General features: G+C 42.9%; 1 protein-coding gene across 2 annotated transcripts in view; it reads left to right on the top strand.

Annotated features, from left to right (window-relative positions):
* Positions 1–26,503, top strand: part of Itgav (integrin subunit alpha V) — a 70,886-nt gene that overhangs the window by 15,135 nt on the left and 29,248 nt on the right. For both annotated transcript variants that reach the window (XM_075984733.1, XM_075984732.1), the window contains exons 3-12: positions 9,359–9,450; positions 13,118–13,232; positions 16,508–16,569; positions 18,844–18,889; positions 20,102–20,227; positions 20,920–20,964; positions 21,789–21,832; positions 22,386–22,442; positions 24,444–24,496; positions 25,649–25,851. In XM_075984733.1, the coding sequence (XP_075840848.1) occupies positions 9,359–9,450; positions 13,118–13,232; positions 16,508–16,569; positions 18,844–18,889; positions 20,102–20,227; positions 20,920–20,964; positions 21,789–21,832; positions 22,386–22,442; positions 24,444–24,496; positions 25,649–25,851 (843 nt within the window). The remainder of the gene's footprint in view (positions 1–9,358; positions 9,451–13,117; positions 13,233–16,507; positions 16,570–18,843; positions 18,890–20,101; positions 20,228–20,919; positions 20,965–21,788; positions 21,833–22,385; positions 22,443–24,443; positions 24,497–25,648; positions 25,852–26,503) is intronic.

Below are 26,503 nucleotides of genomic sequence, written 5' to 3'. Positions count from 1 at the left end.
TCACTTTATTAACGACGAAGCACGCTGCAGGGGAAGAAAGGATTGTTACAGCCCCTTACTAAACTGCATAGAGAATAATCGTGAAAAAAGAATTATGAAAAGGGAAAGAAACAAAGATAATTGTGGCTGCTGAGTGAGTTACGTCTTGGTTTGCATTTTAATTTCTATTACTGTGACTTTGGGGAAAACCCTCTCATTGCCAAGTGTTTCTTCCCTTTTCCTAAGGAAGCAGGTGGTACTAACAGATTGATCAATGCCCATATATATAGTTTATATATATATAACTGGGCATTGATATATATGTGTGTATATATATATACACACACACATATAGATATATATAAACAAGAGTCAATCTTTTCCAGCTAGACATGGTCTCATGTTCCTCTTATTCCAGCTCTGTCATGGGCAAAGGCAAGAGTGTCACTGGGGCATGTTGGCTACCAGAGTAGCTCCAGGTCCAATGAGAGACTCTGTCTCAAGGGAGTAAGTCAAGAGCGATAAAGGACACCCAGTTTTCTGGCCTCTGTACACATGTATGGTGTGTACATCCAACATCCAGTACATTATAACACATGCCTGTCCCCCTCTCTGGTCTCCACTGGGGAAGGAAGGCATGCTTCTTCACATGGTAATACAGGCTTGGCTGTATGCTTGCGAGTCATGTCTTCTGAAAGCAGAAGAAAGCCCTACCTTGGTCCTCGAGAAGGTCAGATGTACGATCCTCTTCTTTTCGTCCTGAACATCTTTCTGCTGCCACACTCAAGCTGGGTTCCAGAAGGCCTCAGCTGCAGGCAGTAGACAAGCCTGGCCATGCAGACTCTCATTCAGAAGAATGCTGTGAAGCTATTTCCCCACACATTCCTAGGCTTTGCTTTAAATAACAAATGTAAAACTGGCCTCCGTGGCACACACTTTCCAGCTCACTCCAAAACATATTCCTGTAAGTTTAACTTCCTCCGGTTGGTGAGTTTTTGCCTCTGAGATATGTCTAGACTAAGTAGCCTTATACATTACAAAGTTAAGACAAATGAAACATCCTTCTTTTCCTCCTTGCTACACCATGAATTTAGACCAAAGATTTCTCCTTTAATGGGTGTGTTTCTCCTGTTATAATCAGTCATCCCCTGGTTCAGAACTGTATGATTGGAGGTCTGTGATAGGAGTAGATAATTTTGTCCAGTTCTTTTCTTATTGATTAACCAACATATAGCTAATCTTGTCTTATTTAATATCTGCCACATTTAACAAACTGGCCTCACATGAGCCCTTTAAAACCACCTTCTACTCACACTTTGGTCCGACTCATACCCACTCTTTCGAGACGGGTTGGTTTTATTTTTTTCTTTTGAAGTCTCCAGTAAAGAGATTTTGTTTGAAACTGTTTGGGGCTTTCAGCTCACTTCCTTCCCAACACTAGAAGGGAACAATCCAGCATTGAGAGAGCAGTGCTGTCCCTCAGGCCTGTGTTCTTTGTGCTGTGTTCCTGCAGAACCTCAGAGGTTGCTCATGGGACCAAGCGGGAGAGTCTGAATAACTATAAATAAATAATGTTGGTACCCGGAAAATGAGCTTCAGCCGCTCTCTTCTGGATACACTTTGCCAAGATTTGTTTACCCTTAGAGGATAGCATCTTAGGCAAACGATGTCTCTACATGGTTCTGTGCTTGCAGCTTTGGGAGGGACACACAGACAGTATGAGGGAGGGAGGGGACACGCACCGAGCCAGCCAGATCAGCCGAATCAACCCTGGTGAGCGACAGAGTGAGAGGGGTCGTAGCCATACTGCCCCCACATCTGTGTTCCTCCACCACGGAAAGCACAGGCCTTGTGTCTCATTTACTGCTGTGTTCCTAGCATTTAGACAGAGGGTTTAATGTATGATCAAAGAGATTTCTTCCTCTGACCTCTCAAGTTTTACATAAATAATAAATTCAATCAGGAGATTTTTTTCTTTTAACCAAATTTATTTTTAGTAATATCTGAGTTGAAGCTGAGGGAAAAAAACCTACTTGAGGAGGTTTTTAAAGTGTGTGTTTTATTCAGGGATTAATGTGGGATGACATTGTTTTAATAACTTATGCTAGCAAACAAAAAGCAAATTCTTTAAAGACCTAAATCATCTCATTAGTCATAAAAGCCATAGTAGAGATTGGGAACCAAATGACTAAAACCACATTTAACTTCTAAATAAAAGCTTATTTTCTTATTTCTTTTTAGTAATCAGCATGTCTCTTTTTTTAAAAAATAGTGCTATAATCTTGTTCCAAAAGATGTTCTCTAGGCACAAGAAGAAGAGACAAACACTTAGTTTTGGGGGAGCAGGATATCCTCCTCTTAAAATTCAGCGGTATGTTAATTCTATTCCAGTTCTCCAGCAAACCGAACGCCAAATGCCTGGCAGTAGCTTGTGAAACCTTGGAAAGAGGAGACCAAGGAATTAGTAGTCGGTGCTTCCCGAGGCTGTGACAGTGTACTCTGGGGGGGGGGGGTGGCTTCTCTCCTCCAGCATCTCATCATGGGGGTTTGGTGAGGTGCAGATGCTCTGGTCACAGCTTCTCTCCTCCAGCATCTCATCATGGGGGTTTGGAGAGGTGCAAATGACAAATTTTGGAAGCTTGAAAAAAGTGGATGTTTAATTTTCAAGTCTCTAGTGATTTGCCTCATGATTGTATTTATTTAATTAATTTATTTTGAGGCAGGGTTTCTCTGTAACAGCTCTGGCTGCCCTGGAGCTCACTCTGTAGACCAGGCTGTCCTCAAACTCACAGAGATTCGCCTGCCTCTGCCTTCTAAGTGCTGGAATTAAAGGCATGCCACTCTACCTAGGCCTACTCTGTAGTGTTTCGGATAACACAGCCAATTGTCTAACACATTTTGTGATTATAGACAGATCTTTGCAGTCTTGAGGTGAAGTGTGTTTGAGGTAAAAGACAAAAACAAGCAAGCAAGCAAACCGACAAACAAGAAGCATTTCTTCCAGTTCCAGAATCCCTAGTCTGTGTTCTGTTTCCTTTTCAAGGGTAGCTCCTCCGTCCAGCAGTCTGGGCGTTCCAGCATAGCGAGAACGGTGACTTCAGGGCTGTGACTCAAAATATTTACTTCCCTCATGTGTTCCAGAATGCCTGCCAGCTCCGGCCAGGTCCTGAATGAGCTGTTTGTGGGTTTGTTTGGAGAGTGGCCTTTCCTCGCTTCCTCCCGCCCACTCTATTCACGCTTCCTTTCAGAGAAGCCACTGTCTGATGTGGGATCTAGTATTTTAAGACTTGGGCTCTGCAAAGAAAATTCTGATTAGTGAAGACAAACTTCCTTTGGAGTAAGCTTCTTGAATAGATGGCCATTAGACGTGGCTGTTGAAGCTGGAGGCAGTGTAGGTGTGTATGTGTGTGTGTCTGTGTGTGTATGTTTGTATATGTATGTGTCTGTGGTGTGTGTGTGTATGTGTGGGTGTGTATGTATGTGTGTGTGTGGTGTGAGTGTGTTTGTATGTGGTGTGTCTGTGTGTGTATGTATGTATGTGTGTGGTGTGAGTGTGTGTGTATGTGGTGTGTTTGTGTGTGTATGTATATGTGTGTATGTGTGTGGTGTGAGTGTGTGTGTGTGTGGTGTGTTTGTGTGTGTATGTATGTATGTGTGTGGTGTGAGTGTGTGTGTATGTGGTGTGTTTGTGTGTGTATGTATGTGGTGTGTGTGTATGTGTGTGTGTCTGTGTGTGTGTATTTTTATGATTATTGACTTAACTTTCAGTGTCAGGATAGGCCAGTGTGTTATATCAGCTGTGTTTAGTGATGCAGCTGAATTGTTTTTTAAAGGTTTATGTCTTTATTTATGTGTAGGAGTGTTTTGTCTGCATGTATGTCTGTGCATTGTGTGCACAGTAGCCGTGGAGGTTAGAAGAGAGTGTTGGATCCCTGGGAACTGGAGGTACTGGTGGTCTGAGCCAGCATGTGGGTGCTAGGAGTCCCTGGGGCCCTCCAGATGAGCACCCAGTGCTTTCAACCTCTGCATCTCCCTCCAGCAGTGCGACTGGAAATTTTAATAACATAGTGATTCTAAACAATTCTTCGTTTCAGAGAATCTCCAAGGTTATTTTTGAAATGAGTGCCCCTCCATGAAACAAAACATCCCTTACTGAAGGCGGTGGTTCTCAAGTTGTGGGCTGTGACCCCACTGACAAACCTCTGTCTCCAAAACTTTTCATATTACGATTCATAACAGTAACAAAATTACAGTTATGAAGTAGCAACGAAAATAATTTTATGCATGGGGGTCAACCCACTATGAGGAGCTGTATTAAAGGGTTGCAACATTAGGAAGATTGAGAATTCCTACACTAAGGAAACTAAGGCTTCTACTACTCTGGTTTGCTTTTGTTTTGTTTTTTTAAGATAGGGTTGCCTTAGGTTTCTATTGCTGTAAAGAGACACCATAACCATTGCAACTCCTATAAAGGAGAACATTTAGTTGAGGTGAGCGCTTCCAGTTCAGAGGTTTAGTTCATAGCAGTGTCCAGGTAGACATGTTGCGGGCTGCATCTTGATCAGAAGGCAAGGGCAAGTGGTCAGAGACTCTGAGTGGTATCTTGAGCATCCATGAAACCTCAGAGCCCACCTCCACAGGGATACACTTCCTCCAGCAAGACCACACCTCCCATTAGCACCACTCCCTTTGGGGGCATTTCTTTTTTCCAAACCACCACAGGGTCTACTTGCTATATAGGCTCAACAGGCTGACTTCAAACTCATGAATTACCTGTCTCAGTGTCCTGAGTATAGTGATTACAGACTACATAACCATGCCTGCCTTAAAACTTCTGCTTTCATCAAAATGCACCACGTCTGATGTTTGATGTTTTTTGAAAAACAAAAACAAACTTCTGACGGGTGTTGGTTTGTTCTCACTAAGTGGTAAGTAATTTTTCAAATGGAAAAAACTATGGATTTTTTATTTGTTGACAAGTATAAAACCAAATATATAAACCTTGCATGCTTTTTCTAGTTTTTGTTAGTTCCAGCATTCACACAGACTGGTCCAAGAAAGTCATGGCAAGAGGTGTTCTTTCTTTCTTTCTTTCTTTCTTTCTTTCTTTCTTTCTTTCTTCCTTCCTTCCTTCCTTCCTTTCTTTCTTTCTTTCTTTCTTTCTTTCTTTCTTTCTTTCTTTCCCTTCTTTCCTTTCTTTCTTTCTTTCTTTCTTTCCTTCCTTCCTTCCTTCCTTCTTTCTTTCTTTCTTTCTTTCTTTCTTTCTTTCTTTCTTTCTTTTCTTTCCTTCCTCCTCCTCCCCCTTCTTTCTTTTCTTTCTTTCCTTCCTTCCTCCTCCTCCTCTTCCTTCTTCTGTTCTCTTCTTCTTTCCTGTAATATATTTTAAACGTCCCAACAGCAATACAAATGCTTTTGAGGATGCATTCTGGGCTATTGTACGCATAACAGTGGTGTCTCCTATCCCCACAGTGGGCTTGATAGTGGCATCCACACTATAGGAACCAAACAGAAAAAACCCAAAGCAAGCAAGCAAATGGAAGAAAACTCTGCAGAGGGAAAAGGCCATAGGAGGAAGGCTTCCCCGTGTGGTTCTAGGAAAGCCTCCTTTTTCCTTGTATGATTCATTTGCAAAGAGGAAGTGAGTTCTGGGAAAAGTATTTGAAGTACTCTTGTAGGGGGAGAAGGCCGTTCTCCACCAGGGGTCCAGTCTCTTGGACGCCAGCTTGGCTCCAGTACTGACTGGGGACTTCAGGAACTGTTCTCTGGTGTCAGGGCCACATGCTTGCTCATCACTCCTCGGATGTCGCTCCATACCCGCACAGCATTCTACAGGACTCGGCGCTGACACCCTGGAGGTCACAGCCGACTGCTATGGCTTGGTCTTTCTCGGTCAGTGGCAGATTCTTCACCAACACCTAGGAGAAGGGCTGTGTGTAGTTGGGCATCCTGTAGGACTCGACCAGCTAGGGCAGAGGTCCCCAGAAGTAGAGTTGGGGTTGCGTCAGGCCATACACAAGGTCACAGGGGCCTCATCCCTACACGTCTCTCCTCATGATATTTGTGACCGCTTCTAAATTCTTCAGTCTTCCTGCCTCAAAACTAGTCCACTTTCCCCCAAACCCCAGCTCTAGCTCTTTCTTCCCGCAAAGGGTCACCCACCTCTGCAGCCACCAGCTTGGAGAAAAAGGAAGTTGCAAGAATCAACCTCCGCAGGCCATGGCATGGGTTCACTCTGAGGTTCCAGGACCCACCAGGATTTCCACACATCCAGACAGTGGCATCTGTTATAGATGGGGCTGTCACAGATGCTGGGGATATCCCCGAGCAGCAGATGGAGCGATAGCTCTGACTCTTGTCCTTATGGAAAAGGAAGAGGACTCCAGGAGCTTGTCCTTACACGGGGGCACATATGCTTTTCTCAAACGAGGGGTGCTGCATATACACATGGAGACTTCCACAGCAGGCAGGTGTCTTCGATGGCCCATCAGTTTACGGGACATTACTTGTTGGTCTCTCTGCCCTGTGGGGACGAGGCAGTGCACAGCCGTTCTCCGAGTCCATCAGTACACATCCATGCTACACTTGGCTTTCAGGCTCGGGAAGGGTTTTGGCTATTGCTCTTCCAGGTGGTCGGCAAGGTCAGGACTAGAACTGCCTGGAGTCTCCAGGTTCCCAAGGGAGAGTGCTTTGGAGCAAGACGTAGGTGCCTCCCAGAAAACCCACTGAGATTGTCTGTGGGTTGTCTGCTAGAAGGACCTGTGTCCCAGGATAGCTAGTGCCTGGAGACTCTGAAAAGTGTAGCAGAAAGTATTTTCTATTCCATTTTATTTTATCTTATTTCTATACTGTTTTCAAAGATTTAGTTTTTAATTATATGTATTTTTGAACGTCTGTGCCATTTGTATGCAAGTATCCTCAGAGGCCGTTGGATCCTCAGGCTGTGAGTCACCTTGCTTGGATACTGGGAGCTGTACTCAGGGGTCCCCTGAGCCATTTCTTCAGCTGTCTGTACTTTGCTTTTAAAGAGAGAGTTAGACCATAGTGACTATGACGAGCTTTTGCTACTTGACAGTACACAGCAACAGCTCATGCTACTGAATACAAAATTAGAACACAGGACCCTTGCTGAGAAAAGTATTTAAGATAGTTTTGGAAAGTGGAAAAATGTGAATAACATTTTACAAAGAAAAAAATCTTTTCCCAAACAATCAGGACTAAAATAACTGAAGAAACATGACTTAACACAGAGGGTGTTTGGAAGTCCCTGGGAGGCCATTCGCAGCATGGCAGAAAGGCCCTTGACAACGGTGTTCCTGGCTTTTCCGCCACTAATTGTAGAGCATAACCCTTAAGTCAACACTCTTAGAAGTTGAGGGTGATCTACTCTTCCATTTCTTTGTGCAAAACTTTTTCTTGTTCTAGAGCAGAGATTCTCGACCTTCCTGATGCTGTGACCTTTTAATAAGTTCCTCATGTTGTGGTGTTCCCCCAACCATAAAATTATTTTGTTGTTACCTCATAACTATATTTTATTTTCCTTCGAGACAGGGTTTCTCTGTGGCTTTGGAGCCTGTTCTATAACTCGTTCTTTCTTTAGACCAGCTGGCCTCAAATTCACAGAGAGCTGCCTGCCTCTGCCTCTCAAGTGCTGGGATTAAAGGTGTGCACCACCACTGACTGGCCATAACTGTTATGAACCATAATGTAAATATCTGATAAGTGACCCAAGGGGCTGTGACTCACAGGCTGATCTGGAAGGTACTCCTTTGTTGCTGCTGTACAACTGTGTTCATAGGTTCGCAGAATTGTATTGTAGTAGACATCTGTTTCCGTAAGAAGCCATGACCTCACGCATTAGGTCATGAGTGACTAGCAGCTGGATTTTCAGGAAGTATCAGAATTTCAAGGGGGAAGGAATGAAGTTTTCCAGGCAGATGAGTCTTGACTTCAAAGGCTGTGTGCCGAAATAAGATTACCTAGTTCCATGGACTGAAGACAGGCAAAAGGGAAGACTTACAGCTCATGATAGGCATATCTTGGGGGCTTTGGTAGAAGTCTATCCCTTAGAATAATTCTTGCTAGTGTGCCATGTTCTTAGAGGTTTTTATCACTCTACCTGTGAGCCTGTGTCCTAGACCTCAGTGATTTGCTTTCTTGAGATGTCTATGTGTAGTGGAAGAACACATAGATGTGACTTGAGGGTATATGAAGGTTCCATAAAACTGAAATAGCCCTACCTTGGACACAGTAAGAGGTGCAAGGGATTCATTAAACTATAATATGGCCTTGGAATGGGGTATTGTATGACACTAAAGATGATGTCAGAGATTTTCCATCACTGTTGCTTGGAGGGAAAAAGATATCTATGATAGTAATAATTTCAGTGTATCTAAATTTAGATATTTGTCTTGAAATACCTTTTTATAGATGAAGATATATGCCTTATGCTCATGAGAGCCTTCTTTACGATAGAAGCCAAAAATATTCGCAAGGTCATTTCTTTGTACCATAGCTTTATTTGTGTGTGTCTGTGTGTACATACATGTGACATCATGGGGGCACTCATCTTACTATGTCTTTTACTATCCTTTGCCATTTTTAAGAATTTCATGTGACTTGATATTCGTACATATGTTTATGCTACAGCAGGAGTGCCTAGGAACATAACATATGATCACAGTGTTTGCTACAGTTATTTAGCAATTTAAATAATTAATATGATTACAGTGTTTGCTACAGTTATTTAGCAATTTAAATAATTGAACTGAAAAACCTGGTTTAAAATTACTTCTCCACATCTGTGATATGATAACTAATAGTGTTCACAGCAAACTTTAGACATTTACAAGTCATTCTTTTCTTTTTTTAAGATTTAATTTCAAGTCTATGTGTATGACTGTTTTGACAGCATGTATGTATGTGCGCCATTTGTGTGCAGGGTTCATGGACAGCAGGAGAGGGTGTCCTGGGACTGGAGTTACAGATAGTTGTGAACTGCTAAGTGGGTCCTGGGAAATGAGCCCCAGGACCCTGCAAGAGCAGCAGGGACTTTAAGCACCGAGCCATCTCTCCGGCCCCACACATTTTTATGACTACCTAACATTCCTAAGCTGCAGTGTTGTCAAAGTGTCTGAGTAATCGAAGGTATACTGTCCTTTGAACTCACAGAGGTCCACCTGCCTCTGCCTCCTGATTGCTAGGACTAACGGCATGCCCCCTCCCCCACCATGCAAACACACACACACACACACACACACACACGCACGCACGCACGCACGCACACGCACACACTATTCTAAACCTGGCGGGATAGAAATACAGTTTCTTGTATTAAGAACAGTCTGTTGTGTTTTTGACCACTCTAAACATTCTCTTCCAGGTAATCGCGATTTTGCCAAAGACGACCCCCTGGAGTTCAAGTCCCACCAGTGGTTTGGAGCCTCTGTGAGGTCAAAGCAGGATAAAATCCTGGTAAGTCTACGAATTATCTCACGTGTGTGGGGCTAGTTTGGGTGGTGCACAGGACTTGTTATATGTTCAAGTTGGTCTGTCCAAGGGCGCAAGGTATAATGAAATAACAGCCATGATCCAAGGCCGACAGTGTGAGCGTACTGTCCCTCATCTTCTGCTGAGATTACCGTCTTCTTCTCCCTCCTTGCCTTCGCTGTTCATTTTTTCTGCTCCATGGTCATCCCCGCCAGTTTATTTCTGTCCATCACATTTAAGAAGAGAATGGCTTTGGCTAATCAAATGCTTTCAATTTTTTTTTTAAAACCCCAACAAAACAAAACCCCAAAATAACAAACACCCCCATCAAACAAACACTGCAAACCGCCCTCTAGTCTTCCGTTCTGCTGCAGCCTCGTCCTCTGTCCAGACAGTTATTTCGTCCCTTTAACAGAACCGTCTCCATTTCCAACGTTCTCCTCCCAGCAACCCGAGCCACACAGGAGAAGGCAAAACCAAGGTCACGCAGACTTCAAGGTTATTAAAACTTTACAGCTACGTCGTTTGGAAAGAGATGTTTGTTGTGCTGTTTTACTTTCTGCACGGATACTTTCTTATTCTTTCTCCTTGGCACCATCAAACAAAGTCAATCCCCGTTCTCCTGCACAGCATTTTTTTTTTAAATTAAAACAGTTTTATTTTGTGAATGGGGTGTTTTGCCTGCTTGTATGTCTCTGCAAGACACGTGTGCAGTGCCAAGGGAAGGCAGAAGAAAGCCTCAGCTCCCGTTACTGGAGTTGCCGACAGCTGTTAACTCCATGTGGGTGCTGGGGACCTAACCTGACTCCTGGCAAAGCAGCCATCTCTGAGCCCCTTCTGCAGCCATCTCTCCTCCCCACACACTTTGTAGCTACCCCCTCACCACCCTGAGCCATGATGTCTGTAGCTGGGCTGTCATGGAACGCCCAGTCTGCCAGCCTTTACCTTCCAGGTTCTGAAATGACGACGGCCTGCCTCCATGTCAGACTTAGTCTTTTTCATCTCTTGGTTTATGAGGCTCTGTATGCTCATGTTTTATTCCCCCATCTTGCTCACATTTTTACTCTTTTTTTTTTTTTTTTTTTTTGGTTTTTCGAGACAGGGTTTCTCTGTGGCTTTGGAGCCTGTCCTGGAACTAGCTCTGTAGACCAGGCTGGTCTCGAACTCACAGAGATCCGCCTGCCTCTGCCTCCCGAGTGCTGGGATTAAAGGCGTGCGCCACCATCGCCTGGCTCTTGCTCACATTTTTGATGCCTTGGTAATGATCCTTCTTCAGTTACTAAATATTGTGGTGTCTTTGAGCTCTACTAAAGGGTCCATTGTTTTCCCTCATTGAACTGTTTATCTAGATGCTCCTTTCTTGCTCCATATCTGTGAATACACACTGTATATATTAATCTCCCAATCAATATCTCTAGCTATTAGTTGGCCCTAAATCCTTAAAGACATATCTCTAAATTATCTATCTGCCCTTCCTAATTTTCTAATAGTCTACTCTGAAGGATTATGACCTAAGTGGGATTCTTGTTACCCTCTACCATAGAGAATGAGCAAACAAGCAGAGGTCACTTATTCCTGGATGACTTCCCTGGCATGTGTGGCTTCCCCCTGCCTATCACTGATCCCTATTAAAACATATCCACCTCCAAAAGGCCTCATCTATCAATAGATCTCCATCTTTGTGATCTGCGCTGCAGTGAGCCACCACCATCGCTCACCCAGGCCAGTGTGATTATTCTTATCATCTGTCAGCTTCCTCAAGCCCCCACCACAACCTGTTCCGCACAGCAAGACTTAAGGGGATCAGCATTTCACCCTCTCGATTAAAACAGTAAAGTGGCTTTCTATCCCCGAATTTGATCGAACCGACATATAAGTCCGACTAGAGCCAGGTTTGTTGTCAGTAGGGTTTGCTGTGATAAACACGGGCACCGTAAGCAACCCGAGGAGGTTTATTTCAGCACGCAGTTCCACTTTACAGGTCATTATCCTAGGAAGTCAGGGGTGAAAAGCAGGCAGAAGCCATGGAGGGTCCTGCTTACTGGGCTGCTCCTCATGACTGGCTAGGCATGCTGTCTTATAGTACTCAAGATCACCAGTCCAGGGCCGGCCCCACCCACCTGAGTTGTGTCCCACATCAATCTTCCGTTGAGAAGATTCCCCACATGCTAATGTGGCTAATTTTTTTTTTCCGTTGAGGTTCCCTCTTCCAAAATGACTCTAACCTTTGTCAAGTTGACATAAAAGTTAAGGGCTGTCCTTCTGTGTTACCTCAGTCCGTCTTAGACATGTCAGTGACATTTGTCTTTCTGTTTATTTCGTTTCCATTTCAGCCAGTACCCAGTGTTTATGTCCCTTCTACCTGGAGAGTGCTTTGTTGATTTTTATCCAGCCATCCCCTTCCGTTCAGTGGTCACTTTTAATTTCATTTTTACTTACCATTTTTTGTAATGTGTTGTTGGGGTATTAGGGGAAAGCTGCTTAAGAGTTGGGGTTTCAGCAGGACATGAGGGGACCCATCAAGTGTTAGCACGTAGAGCTGAAGGTGTGAGAAGGGGCGCTTGAGGAGGAAAGATACACGGAGCAAACAGCAGCTCAACACGCTGCTCATCCTCTCTGCGGAGAAGTCACGGCTCTTGCTTTAGGTTCCACAGACTGGGGATGAAATAGTCCAAGGTCAGAGTCTCTCTTAAAAGTTAGTGTAGAAATAAGCTGAGCTTTCTTCCGGCCACTTAAACTGTTGAACTTTTGGAAGTTTTGTAAGCCATTAAAACACTCATCACTTCACCGCTCCTGTGAGATATTGAAATTGGACCTTTGGGAAGTTTATTTGGAAAGTCCGCAGAAGAAGCGCGGCGCCCAGCAGGGTATTTTTTGTTTATTACTCTCATTTCTGGCTGCATCACTGCGGGGTATCTCCTGCAAGCTCGAGGATGTGATGTAGTTCAGGAATTGACTCAGGCTGTGACCTTAAGTTCAGCGCATAACGTCTAGAAATAATTTACTTGGAGCGAGAGCTCTGCTGACTTCTGAAAACACAAGTGTGGACTACAGGTATAGTCTTCAGAAAAATCTATTCCTGATCTTACCTGAAAGCTTTAGAAGGACAGAGAATCTAAAACAATACTTTAATTTTTAAAAGATGATTTATTTGGTTTTTTAATTTATTTTATGTGTATTGTTGTTTGGTCGGCATGTGTGTCTATGTGAAGGTGGATGCCCTGGAACTGGAGTTCCAGACAGTTGTGAGCTATCATATGGGTTCTGGGAGTAGAACCTAGGTCTTCTGAAAGAATAGCCAGCTCACTTAACCGCTGAGCCACCTCTCCAGTCCCCCCGCCCTTTTTTTAAAAAAACAAGATGGGGTTTCTCCATGTAGCCCTGACAGTCATGGAACTTGCTCTGTAGACCAGACTGGCCTTGAATTCACAGACATCCACTTGCTTCTGCCTCCCAAGTGCTGGAATTTCCACCACTGCCTAGAGGGAAAAAATACTTCTATTAATATCTTTATTCACCTTTGAGATAAAGCAGAGGGTAGTTGTGAATTTTCAATGTTTAGATGGGGCTCTTGTGCTCTGAGTTAGCATAGGTAGGTGGATCGTTGATTTTGAGAGGATTCTTGTATCATGGACCAAACCTTTGTTTCCAGGCTTGTGCTCCGTTGTACCACTGGAGGACGGAGATGAAGCAAGAGCGAGAACCTGTTGGAACTTGCTTTCTCCAGCACGGGACAAAGACTGTTGAGTATGCTCCGTGCAGGTCAAGTATGTATGACAAAAGGCACCTGCTTTTCACAAGAGGCCCAGCAGCCCAGGTTTTATGTGGGATGCATGTGTATGTGTGTGTGTGTGTCTGTATGACAAGATATGTAGACATCGTGGGGTTGACCAAGCAATGGAAAAGATTCTGCTCGTGCAAAGAAACTGCAAAGGTGAATGAACCATGCTTACAGTCTCTTAAGAACTCAGTGTGGTCATCTTTGTGTGCGTGCAAAGAAACTGCAAAGGTGAATGAACCATCCTGACGGTCTAAGAACTCAGTGTGGTCATCTTTGTGTGATGATTGTTATTTGACTGTGGAAGTCTGTTATTTCCAGCCACAGCTCGTGAAAAGCTGCTCCTGTGAACTTTTCTCCAGGGGAAATGGGCATCACAGGTCAGGCCTGGAGTCTACACTTTCAACAGGTTCTGTAAGGTAGTCTTGTTGGACCACAAAGTCTGAGAACCACGGCCGTAGATGAACAATGATGTTAAAAGTAAAATGTAAATAAACAAAAGATGTCTTTCTGAGCCCCTTCACAAAGGAAGGTGAGGATAGCGTTCAAGTGTCGTAAGTCTAAAATAGCCAGGCTTTACTTCCATTGGAGTTTCCATCGACAGTGAACGCTGCATGTCTGTTGGTTATCCCGACAGTCTCAGGCTCTTCCCTAATGTTAGTTGAAATCCAAAAGAAAGTCGTATCCAGGCGATTCCAAGCAGGTATCATTTCAGTTGCTCCTTTCTCTGCCTGTCTTTCTTCCACTGGAGCTCCCAGACCCGTTGCAAACCTACTTTTTGTGGGATTGTCCCTGACCAGCGATCCTGGCCAAGCATTTTAGAGGGACCATTTGGTATTTTACGTTTCGCTCATGCTTCAGTGAACTACACAGTCCAGAACAAGATGATTCCAGTTTTTCGAGGCCACGTGTTGACCTTTGTGTGTCTTCACTTGTCTTGGCTGTGGTGGTTTATGTATGTGTTTACTGGTATTGTTTCTGGCTTTTTTTTGGGGGGGGGGTTGGTCACTGATTCATTGGTTTTTGTTTGTTTGTTTGGTTTTGTTTTTTATCATGATCTCTGTGTACAGCCTGGATAAAGAGCTTCCCTGCTTGTTCCCCAGTTAATTCTTTATTGCCTGTGGTTACTTCTGGTTTTCAATGACACTATCCATGACCATAGTTGGCCTGAAGTAGGAGGCAGATGTCCATCTGTTGAAAAGCTGCCCAAGTCACATGGTGTGAAGACTTCTGTTCCCACCAGGAGCCTCTGTTCCTGATCTCTAATTTTGATAACCATATTTGGATGTAACATTTTCTCAGCTAAGGTTTCTAGTCTTTTTTCTCCCACTTTTTCCTTATCCAGATAATGATGGTCTAGCTGCTGGGAGGGGTAGCCCAGCCCAGTATTCATCAGGAACACAGTTGTAGTTCGCTGGTTGACCATTGTCAGGTGGACTTAATTTCCCGAAGTGTTAGTCTTTCCTCTGTACAGTGACTGATAATCACATCCCTCCTGAGGTGGTTGTCAAACTTGAAAATGTGCTGTAAGTAGGTAGCTTCCAGTGCGTGCCTAGTGCACACTAGTTGACCATACTGTCCAATCCCCAGTAGTTGTCCTCTTCCAAGCTTGACACGCAGGAGAACTGTGGGGATAAAGACTGAGCCCTCCACTGAACTCCGTTGCACTCAGCAGAAAGTTTAAACTGTCAGACACACCCAGCTTTGTATGCACTGGTTATGGGAATTTTAAGGAAGCTGTGTATTTCAGCTGGATGTCCCAGGGAACCACGAAGCAGATAGTTTCACAGGAGGAGTGGAAAAGGCATGTCTTCACAGCTAGCCCGACTGCTCCCCAGATGTAGCTCAGATGGACTTGAGGGCGAAGCACAATCGTTCGATGTGATTCACCAGACACTGGAAACCCCAGCCACAGTTTCCTGGTCCCTCTTGGTTAGAAAAATTTACATTAGAATCGTGTTACACTCTTGTGGCCATTTTCTTAAAACAAAAATATTTCATTGTGTAATCTTGGGGCAGTTTCCAGATTTTAAAAAATGGGTTCAAAAGATTTGAAGAGATTATCTTACACATGCACACACTCACTTGTGCACACGCGCGCACACACATACAGAATTCTTGGAAGTTGATCTCTATTCTGGGTGTAGTGTTGCTCATGAATAAAGTTAGCTTAAGTTAATTGGTTAATTACTTAGTTCAGAATTAGTCACTATTCCAGAAAAGTAAATTATTAACTGTTGTGGTTGGAAAATACCGTGAGAGTCATGTTTAAATGAACTTAATTAGCTCCTATGACTATAGCAAGAATAGTTGAATATTTTACTCTTTGTAGAACATTAACTTTGGATTTTCCAATTTTAATTTTCTGAAATTCTACACCATGTTATTTATACTTTTTTATTTGTTTGTTTGTTTTTGAGACAGGGTCTTTCTATGTAGCCTTGGCTACCTTGGAACTCTATGTAGACCAGGCTAACCTCAAACTCACAGAGATCCTCCTGTCTCTGCCTTCCGAATGCTGGAGTTAAACTCAAGCACCACCACCACCAAGATTAGTTTTTTATTTTTGTCATCATCTATAAAATGCATGCATAGGAAATATGTTAGGACTGTATGGGTCTTTTTGTAGCTTTTGCTAAACTTAGCAAAGACATAGCAACCGTAAGGTAATAGGAAGAAAGAAGGCTTAAGTTTGTGGATGGCACTCAACGGTGTTTACTGTGTAACAGATCACTATTGGTATCTTTCCTAAACACAAGATATTATTGAATAGTGGACATTATAGAGTACATTGCATATCATAATATTTCGTGAGACTTTAAGTTGTGTATTTATTTTACATACTCACAATGTTTGACGCACTGTGACAAGCTATAATCTTCCTGTGAGTTGTGTTCGAATCCAGCGGTGGGGACACCTGCCTTAATCCTAGCACTTGAAAGCAAGAGAATGGAGGATCCTGACTTTGAGGCCAGTCTGAACTACATAGTGGAATTCTGTCAAAAAACACGATCTTAGCTGATCTTCCTGGTCCTTGGCGAGTGGCCTACACTGTCCACACTTCAGTGTCTCTGTTTTTGTGTCTGAGATGATGTAGAATTTTGGTGAGGAGCCTGTGAGCTTGTCTGACAGTGGCCAGGGGCCTGAGTGAGTTGCTTAAAGAAACCATGGGTTCAACAATAGCAGATTTGTTTATTTTATGCTTTGTTTTGTGTTATTTGCTTGTTTTGGGGTTTGTGTATATTTCCAATCTTTTTATTTTAGAAAATATTGATGCTGATGGACAGGGATTTTGTCAAGGAGGATTCAGCATTGATTTTACTAAAGTAAGTTCTCATTTAAGACAGATTCAGATCTTCTTTACTGACTCAACTGGATTTAAAAATACACTGTCCTTACTTCAGCTTCTTTACAATTACCATGTTTTAATGAAAATAGTTCTGAAGCCATCTGTTCATTTTGCTATTCTTCGACTTCTGACATTCCTCCTTCATAAACATGGCTTGTTTGAACTGGTGAGACTGCCCAGTGAGAAAGGACGAAAATAGAAACTCCGTTTAGTAAATGACCGGTAACTATGATGGCATTAAAGTTTCCAGGGCAGGCGAGATTGTCTCAGGGCATTTGCCATCCAAGCCTGATTGATAACTTGAGTTCAATGCCTGCTTTCCACATGAACTGATTCTACCAATTTGTCCTCTGATCTCTATATGTACACCTCCCTTACTTACATTATGTTCAAAACACACTCACTCACACACACATGGGGACACACACACTAAACACACACTCACACACTTATGCACACACATACTACATACTACACACACATTGACACACATATACACACACAAACTACACACACCACACACACAAAACACATGTTCACACTCATCACACCACACACACATTGACATACACTACACACACAAACCACACACTACACACACATTGACACACATATACACACACAAACTACACACACCACACACACAAAACACATGTTCACACTCATCACACCACACACACATTGACATACACTACACACACAAACCACACACTACACACACATTGACACACATATACACACACAAACTACACACACCACACACACAAAACACATGTTCACACACATCACACCACACACACATTGACACACATATACACACACTACACACACAATGACACACATATGCACACAGAAACTACACACACAACACATGTTCACACTCATACACACACACACCACACACACATTGACACACATATACACACACAAACCACACACACATTGACACACATATGCCCATGCACTCACACACACACAGATACGCAACACCCACATATACGCGTTAACAAACACATACACACACACACTTAAAATTTCTACTTATGGGAACGTAATAGAATATTGCAACTTCCTTTTCAACTGAAATTGGTTTTTCACAAAAGCTATCAATAGGAAGTTATAAAATTAGTTTAATTACATAAACACCGAGAACTGTATCTGTTTGCCATCTGTATTTTCTTGGTGCCAAGTGAAGTTAGGAAATTCAGTGGTGGTGGAAGGTCTCGTGAGTAGGATCTATTTTTAACTAAACTAAGATGCTCTTAACACTCCACAGTTTTCAATCTATTCCAATAAAAATTTCATCAGCATTTTTAAAGACAAACTTATATATATATATATTTATTTATATATATATGCATTAAAAAGTATGCTTTTTATGATTTTTTTTTTTGCTCATTTTGCCATCTTTCTGTCAGCTATCTGAACGTTTTGAATATCGAGTTGATGATACCAACCCCTCTTGGGAGAAGCTGCAAAAGTAGATTGAGTCAGTCGAGGGTCCTGGGCCCGAGAGATGGCACATACTGCATACCGTAGGCCCAGCGCTCAGGAGGCGGAGGCAGAAGGATGGCAAACTCAGGGCTACTCTGATTATGCAAGGAGACCCTGCTGCAAAGTAACAAAGCTACACCCGAAGCAACCACAGCAGCGATAGAAATGAGTGGACAGTTATATGTACACCTGGGAGGGTAAAATGCCTTCCCTCTAGCAAGAAAAAGATTTCAAGACACCGTGCACAAACACAAAATACCTTGAATTAGAGCTTTGTCACGGGTTTAAAAAATGCTGCTGTTTCCCCAAAATCTCCCCTTGGAAGCCACACATCTTGTGAGATCCTGAAATGGCTTTCCTTTGGCAGGACATTTCTCAGTGATCGCTAGAAAACGTATCTCAAGTGGTCATAAACCTAACATGCGAAGTAAAGAAACCACCTTTTCCTTAGTTTGAGCTCTTTCCACCAGGATGTCCTCCACAGTGTACAGGACAGTCAAGATCTCCCGGAAAAACGTGGCCATGTTAAATGAGGATATTAGGTTTCTTTAGCACCCCTGATAATGATAATTAAGTTCTTAATTTCTTGGAAAAGTAAATGCATACTACTGAAACTGAGGTAGCTGAGTTAACAGCATGTTATTTAATTATAATATGTTAATTTAAAATATGTAGATATCCTAATGTTCAGCATCCTGAATTCTGTGTCTAGGCTCATTGTTTTAAGTGTCTCCCTCTGTTCTGTGATTTGATCTAGGCTGACAGAGTACTTCTTGGTGGTCCTGGTAGCTTTTATTGGCAAGGTAGGTTCTTATTTTTCAACTGAATACTTGGCTACTCACTTGCCCATGAAGCATCTTGAATTATATTAAAGAAAGACATATAAAATATAACTTAAGTGTACAAATTATTTGTTATGCAATATTTTTAGAAAAAATGTGCTTTCTATGGTATATATTGAATGTGCATATGTTCCAGATAGAAAACAACAGTTTTAAAGGTAAATTTAAAACAAACATATAAAATAATTTTAAATGTTTTTTATTGTAAGTTGCTTATATTTTATCTTATAGTTTAGAGCTGGCCTGCAGACATACATGTAGCCAGAACACTGAATACATTATAAATACATCTGAAAAAAAATGATAAATGAAAAATTGAAGAGTCCAGAAAACCCAGGCATCAAACACACATGCCTGTCTGTGAGGTGTGCTAACTGAGATGCGAAAGCGTGGGTCTGTGAGTCATGCAGCGACTGGGAGCAGAATTTGGGAAGGTTTTAGTTGAGTTTTAGTGCTGTCAAACTAACCCAGCATTTAAAGTTCAGATGAGGAAACAGGGGATATTGATTGCTCTCTCATTAGGCGTAACAGTTTGATGGTTTCTCTTTATAAGATGGGTGTGCAGTTTCCTGAGGGAGAACTTAGCAGGGCTGTGGGCTTCCACACCCAACCCTGGGGTGGGGGTACTAAAACAGAGCCAACAAATCTGGGTTTATTTTTCTTCTTACGATACATGCCTGCTGCCCTTCAGTGGAGCGAGGGGAGATCGATGGGCATTCCTGGGAAACCATGGAAGAGTCGAGATTTTGTCGTTCCCACCATCCCACTGATTTATTTAAGACGCATCTTCTGTGATATAGTGATGTTGTGGTGGCCTGCAATATACAACTAAAGACTCAATTCACAGAGAATATTTTAGACAGGGGTGTGTGCGTGTGTGCAAGCGTGTTTTATGGTTATTTTAGACTAATAATCAGAAAAAGTAATGCCTTGTCAGGATTGGTGGTGAACATTAATAAGCCCATCACACAGACCCTGGGACAGAATTGAGAGCTTGAGGCCAGCCTGTGCTATACAGTGGGACTCTAACCCACAACATCAGAATGAAATAAAACACCAGAAGTAATCAGGTCCAGCAGGACTTTTGTTCACACAAAGACCGTGCATGGTTTGTACTGCCAAGTCCCCTGAGAAGGCTGTTTCACAAACTTGTGTCTGCTTCCCCACCCCCAGGTCAGCTCATCTCGGATCAACTGGCAGAAATCATATCTAAATATGACCCCAATGTCTACAGCATCAAATACAATAATCAGTTAGCAACGCGGGCTGCACAAGCAATTTTTGATGACAGTTATTTGGGTAAGTAAATGCAAAACTGAGGGGCACGCAACACCGAATGGGTGTTGAATGTTTAGGCTATGCCCATAATTCAGTAATTAAAATGGAAGAAAGCACTTATTTGGACACGTGTGATAATAATAACTAACCCTGAAAAGTGATTCCTGTGTTCTAGGCACTAAGTGTTTTCTTTCTGTTGCTCCTGTCAACTCCACAAGTCTATAGAGAGCTCCATTCCCACTCCCGTTTTATAGCTAATGATGCTGAGGCTCGGAGGCCACGCTGCTTGCTGGCTATGGGCTGTGCTGTGTCCCAGCCTAGGCGTTTTGACTGCTGAACTTTAAGACACAGTTTCTTTTCTTTTCTTTTTTTTTTTTGGAAACGACAGGTTTGGTTTCAGGATTTATTAGTGTCTGTTCTCACCCTTTAAATCACCTTGTTATTTATGGAAACAAGTCACACCCCAGAAGTAGGACTTGGTGACTGAGAGAATCTGTTATTCCTTGTCCCTTTTGGGCAAACTGCAGACTTACCCTGTTTCTGCACTCCTTCACCTTAGTTTTCTAACAGGGAGCCTTCATTTTGGGTACTTAACTGACTTACTGCCTTTAAAACTTGCTTGTCACGTGCATATGAATCTCCAACCCAGAGGAAAGAGAAGCCTCAGATGCTCCGAGGGGATTTACGGTGTCTCGCCTTTTATTCCTGTCTAGGTTACTCCGTGGCTGTCGGAGACTTCAATGGTGATGGTATCGAAGGTAGGCAGAGTTTGGGCCACCCTTAATCCTTGTCACGTAAGCATTTGAAACACATGGCACTGAACACTTCGACAATTTGTAACCATTACTGTGGAATATACAGAAGGAAGAAAGTGTTCGGGTTGGGGATGACCCCTGGTCTCTGCTACAAGTTCTGCCTGGCACAGTGGTTGTGGGGCTGTTGCTCTTTCTCTGTCCCTTGCTAGGCCCTGGTAAGCCCTGTCTGTGAGGAGAGGCTTTTCCTCTTTCTGGGTTGATCTGTGGCTTGTGGGCACAGCCTGGGAGCCGGCTGTTCCTCCTTCCTCCTTGCCTTGGTTCAGGAGTCAGTGTCGTAATCCCAGACATCACACAGGTCATGCTTCTGGCCCCAGCCACCAGCTTCATTTCAGTTTACTTTGTAGTGGTTTTCATGACTGCAAATACAACTTTTCTTAGTCGCTGCGGAGCTTGATCTTTCTATTCCTGCTTAATAAAATGGCGAGTGATTTGATGTCCTACTTGCCTGTGGTGAGGTCCTGACAGTCCTTGAACTCACTCCATAGACCAGGCTGTCCTTGAATTTAATCTGCCTGTCTCTGCTTCCCCAGTGCCACCACACCCAGTGTATTTGAGCTCCTTAATAATGTTTTTATGACTTACAAGTTAGGTTTTTATAATTTAAAATGTAAAGGTTGCTTCATACTCAATATCAACTTTTAAAAAAATCCCTATTTTGTTTTCTACTGGATTAATAAAACTTAAAGCACCCTGGCAGAATACCTACACCTGTAAATCCCAGTGTTTGTCTTACAATGAGTAATTAAGCTTTTATATTGTTCCCCCAGATTTTGTTTCAGGGGTTCCAAGAGCAGCAAGGACTTTGGGAATGGTAAGAGTGATAAAGATACCTTAAACATCTGAAGGCAGGGATTGGGGGAGATGGGTCTGTGATGGGGGAGTTCTGTTTTCACAACCATGAGGACCTCTGTTTGGATCTGGCCTGCATATAAAAGCAGGTCCGTTACACTGTATCCATTGGGCTGTGGCTATTGGTTTGTTACATTGTATCCATTGGTCTGTGGGTGTTACTCTGTATCCATTGGGCTGTGGGTCTTGGTCTGCTACATTGTATCCATTGGGCTGTGGGTCTTGGTCTGCTACATTGTATCCATTGGGCTGTGGGTCTTGGTCTGCTACATTGTATCCATTGGGCTGGGGGGTCTGGGTGTGGAGATAATGGATCTGCACCTGTTACACTGTATCCATTGGGCTGTGCGTCTGGGTGTGCAGAGAGTGGATCTGGAACAAACTAGTCAGTCCACACACCAATGGAGGAGCTCCAGGCTTAGTAAAGTCTTTCTCAGAAAAGGATAAAGACACATCGACCTCCGACACATACATTAGTTTTACTACATGTCATTTACTTTTGCTTTCCTACACAGGTTTATATTTATGATGGGAAAAACATGTCCTCTTTACACAACTTTACTGGCGAACAGGTATGCTATTAAAATGTCACACCTCTACTAGAAAACCTCCCTGTGGCATGATTGAGCATCCTTTGGATTATATACCCAAAAGTGGTATTACTGGGTGTTGAGGAAGGTTGTTTCCTAATTTTCTGAGAAATCGCCACACTGACATCCAAAGGGGCTGTACCAGCTTGCATTCAATCATGCCACAAGGACATGTGCTCAACTATGTTCATAGCTGCTTTGTTTGTCATAGCCAGAACCTGGAAACAACCTAAATGCCCCTCGGCCAAAGAATAGATAAGGAAAATGTGGTACATTTACACAATGGAGTACTACACAGCAGAAAAAAAAAGACATCTTGAATTTTGCAGGAAAATGGATGGAGCTAGAAAACATTATTTTGAGTGAGGTAACCCAGACACAGAAAGACAATTATCACATGTACTCGCTCATAGGTGGTTTTTAAACATAAAGCAAAGAAAACCAGCCTACAAACCACAATCCCAGAGAACTTAGACAACAATGAGGACACTAAGAGAGACATACATAGATCTAATCTACATGGGAAGTAGAAAGTAGAAAAAGACAAGGTCTCCTGAGTAAATTGGGAGTATGGGGACCTTGGGGGAGGGTTGAAGGGGGAGAGGGGAGAGGCAGGGAAGGGAGCAGAGAAAAATGTAGATCTCAATAAATATCAATAAAAATATTTTTTAAAAAAGCTCCCTGAGGAAATAGTGAAAATGAAAATGCTGGCATCATGTGCCCTGGAGCCTGACATAGCTGCGGAGGGGCCCTCTTGCTGCTGCTTTCTCCCGCGTCTACGTCTGTGGCAAAGCCACAGTTCACTGCCTTTTCTGTTTCCAGTTTGTGGCTTTAGTCAGTCAGCGTTTTGTGGAAATGGCATAATGAGTCTATACTTACAGTGCTATAAATAGAATCTCATAGGCTTCTGACGTGTTTTTCTTTTTTCGTCTTTTGGTTTTTTTTGTTTGTTTGGTTTTGTTTTTCTTTTTTGAGACAGGGTTCCTCTGTGTCCTGGACCTAGCACTTGTATACTCGGCTGGCCTCGAACTAACAGAGATCAGCCTGCCTCTGCCTCCCAAGTGCTGGGATTAAAGGAATGCGCCACCACCACTGGCTTTGTTTGCTAGTTTTTTTTAAATAAAAATAAAATTGTACATACACAAAAGCATAAGGTTTCCCTTTTATGTCATTAAAGAATGTCCTATGAGCTGAGTGTGGTAGCTCACACCATTGATCCCTGCCCTCGGGAGACAGAGGCAGGTGGATCTTTGAGTTTGAGGCCAGCTGGTTTACAGAGTGAGTTCTAGGACAGCCAGGGCTACACAGAGAAACTCTGCCTCAAAAACCCGAAAAGAAAAAAGAAAGGAAAAATAAGAAAGGAAAAGAATGACCTATGTGCTTTAGTTTTACTAGATACTTAAAAAGGCACAACACAGATAAGTGTATTATTGATGATATATATATATATATATATTGCACTATACAATAAAAATTCTTCAGTTAAGTTTAATATAAGCTATTCTGACTGAGCATAGAGGTTTTATAATATTCCTGTTTGTGTGTTTCAGAGAATTAAGTTACAAATCGGTAACAGTAAAGAAAAAGTTCCACAATAAAGAGAGAGAGAGAGAGAGAGAGAGAGAGAGAGAGAGAGAGAGAGAGAAAGAGAGAGAGAGACCCTCCCAGTTTTTGTATCCAGGGTGGGAACCTTCTCATTTCCTGGGGTCTGTTAGGCTTTGGGAGAGGAGGAGAGGATAAGAAACCTTGTGGTCGACATTCAGGAATGATGAACATGAAATATGTTTTGCCCACAAATCTAGAAACATTAGAAAGTCTCATGAAGCAATTGTCAGCGTGTTAGTAAAATAGACGAGGACACTGAGATTGGAGCCCTAACCTCTGCACGGGGACAGAAAGCAGCCATGCCGATGGGACAGGAACGTTAATCCGCAGGGTCTGGTGGGATGAAATGTGAATGTTCTGTTCCCTCTCTTTCTGCAGATGGCTGCGTATTTTGGATTTTCTGTTGCTGCCACTGACATTAATGGAGATGAGTAAGTTTTAAAAGAATGTTTCCAGAAACTCTTTTCCTCTGTGTTTATACGTGCGTAACTAAAGCTAAATAGTCTTTTTCTGTGTCTGTGTCTGCTCCCTGCTAATCTTCTGTCACTCTGAGAAAGGGATCTGACACTCCCTCATCATGGACATGGGACTGCCTCCTAGTTGGCCCTAGGCTTTGCCGTAGTTCTAGAGCAGAGGTTCTTAACCTTCCAAATACTGTGATGTTTAATACAGCCCCACACGCTGCGGTGGCCCCGACCATGATACTATCTTGAATTGTAATGTAAATACCTTATGTGCAAGATATATGATGTGTGACCCTCTGGAGTTGCGATCTACAGGTTGAGGGCTGCTGTCTTAAAACAGGACATTGTGGGGGAGATGGCTCAGCAGTTAAGAGCACTGGCTGCTCTTCCAGAGGCCTGGAGTCCAATTCCCAAGCAACCACATGGTAGCTCACAACCATGTATAATGGGATTTGATTCCTTCTTCTGGTGTGCATGAAGATGGGTCACTCATATACATAAGTAAATCTTTAAAAAAGCAAACCTGGGGGGCTGGAGAGATGGCTCAGTGGTTAAGAGCATTGCCTGCTCTTCCAAAGGTCCTGAGTTCAATTCCCAGCAACCACATGGTGGCTCACAACCATCTGTAATGAGGTCTGGTGCCCTCTCCTGGCCTGCAGACATACACACAGACAGAACATTGTATACATAATAAATAAATAAATAAATAAATAAATAAATAAATAAATAAATAAATATTTTAAAAAAGCAAACCTGTGGTGATGTGATTTTATGTGTGATGGGCGATGCTTCTGTGTGCCATACGAGGTGTGCCAAGGGGGTGGGAAAGGGAGTTTTAGGAAGAATGTGCTGATGGGGGCTGGGAAGGCTGCTCACTGGGTACAAGCACTGGTTTGTCATGCAGACGGTGTGGTTTTGATTCATGATACTCTCAGGGTGGCTCTTCATCATCTTAACTCCAGTTCCAGGGCTCCAAAGGCCCTTTTCTGGCGTCAAAGGGTACCAGACACACACAGACATACATGCAGGCAAAACATTCACATACATGCAATAAAAAACTAAGAGAAATGCTGTCAGATGGAGTTTGATCTTGTGGGTGAGGACATTCTCTTCTTTCAGTTATGCAGATGTGTTTATCGGAGCGCCTCTGTTCATGGACCGCGGCTCTGATGGGAAACTCCAAGAGGTGGGCCAGGTCACAGTGTCTCTGCAGAGAGCATCGGGAGACTTCCAAACTACGAAGCTGAATGGGTTTGAGGTTTTTGCCAGATTTGGAAGTGCCATAGCTCCTCTGGGAGACCTGGACCAGGATGGTTTCAATGGTAAGATCCAAGTGATTTTCCGGGTCACGTGAAAAAGTCCGAAAATGCCATCTGTAGAAAGATGGCAAGCCCATCACTGACACCAAGTATGAAAACAACTGTTTTGTTTTGTTTTTCTGAGAAATGAGTAAACGTTTTCAAAACTTGATGTTCACATGCTAGAACGTCAAATTATTAAATTCTGAAAGGAGTCTTCATTCCCAGGGAGCCCTCTGCAGCCTGCTGCATGACAGCGCCCCCTACTGTCCGTTTAGCTTCAAGTGAAAACTAGCTCCCAGGCTCATTGTCAAAACAAGGATGACTTAATGCTTGCCTCGGGTCTGAGTTTCCACTAATAGACGTAGCTTTATAGTGGCTGTGGAATCTCGGAAAGAGGCTGTGTCTTTTCGCGGCCACCTGTAAAATCCTGAAGCCTATTGCTTTAGAGTAGTCCCAATTCAATAGTTACAAATACCTTTAAAACCAAAAGTTGGCTTTTACTACACAGCTCTTTTCCAGAACCTGAAATACAGATTAAAAGGTAGGGACATGAAATATAGATTACAAGGATTTTTTGTAAAAGATTAGTAAGGACAGAAGAATTGTTGGTTTCTTTGCACGCCTTTAATCCCAGCACTTGGGAGGCAGAGGCCGGCTGATCTCTGTGAGTAGA

This window comes from Microtus pennsylvanicus, chromosome 9, assembly GCF_037038515.1.
Source record: "Microtus pennsylvanicus isolate mMicPen1 chromosome 9, mMicPen1.hap1, whole genome shotgun sequence".
NCBI classification, from domain to species: Eukaryota; Metazoa; Chordata; class Mammalia; order Rodentia; family Cricetidae; genus Microtus; species Microtus pennsylvanicus.
Note: the sequence above shows the minus strand (reverse complement) of the source record. Positions and strands in the feature narration are given on the sequence as shown.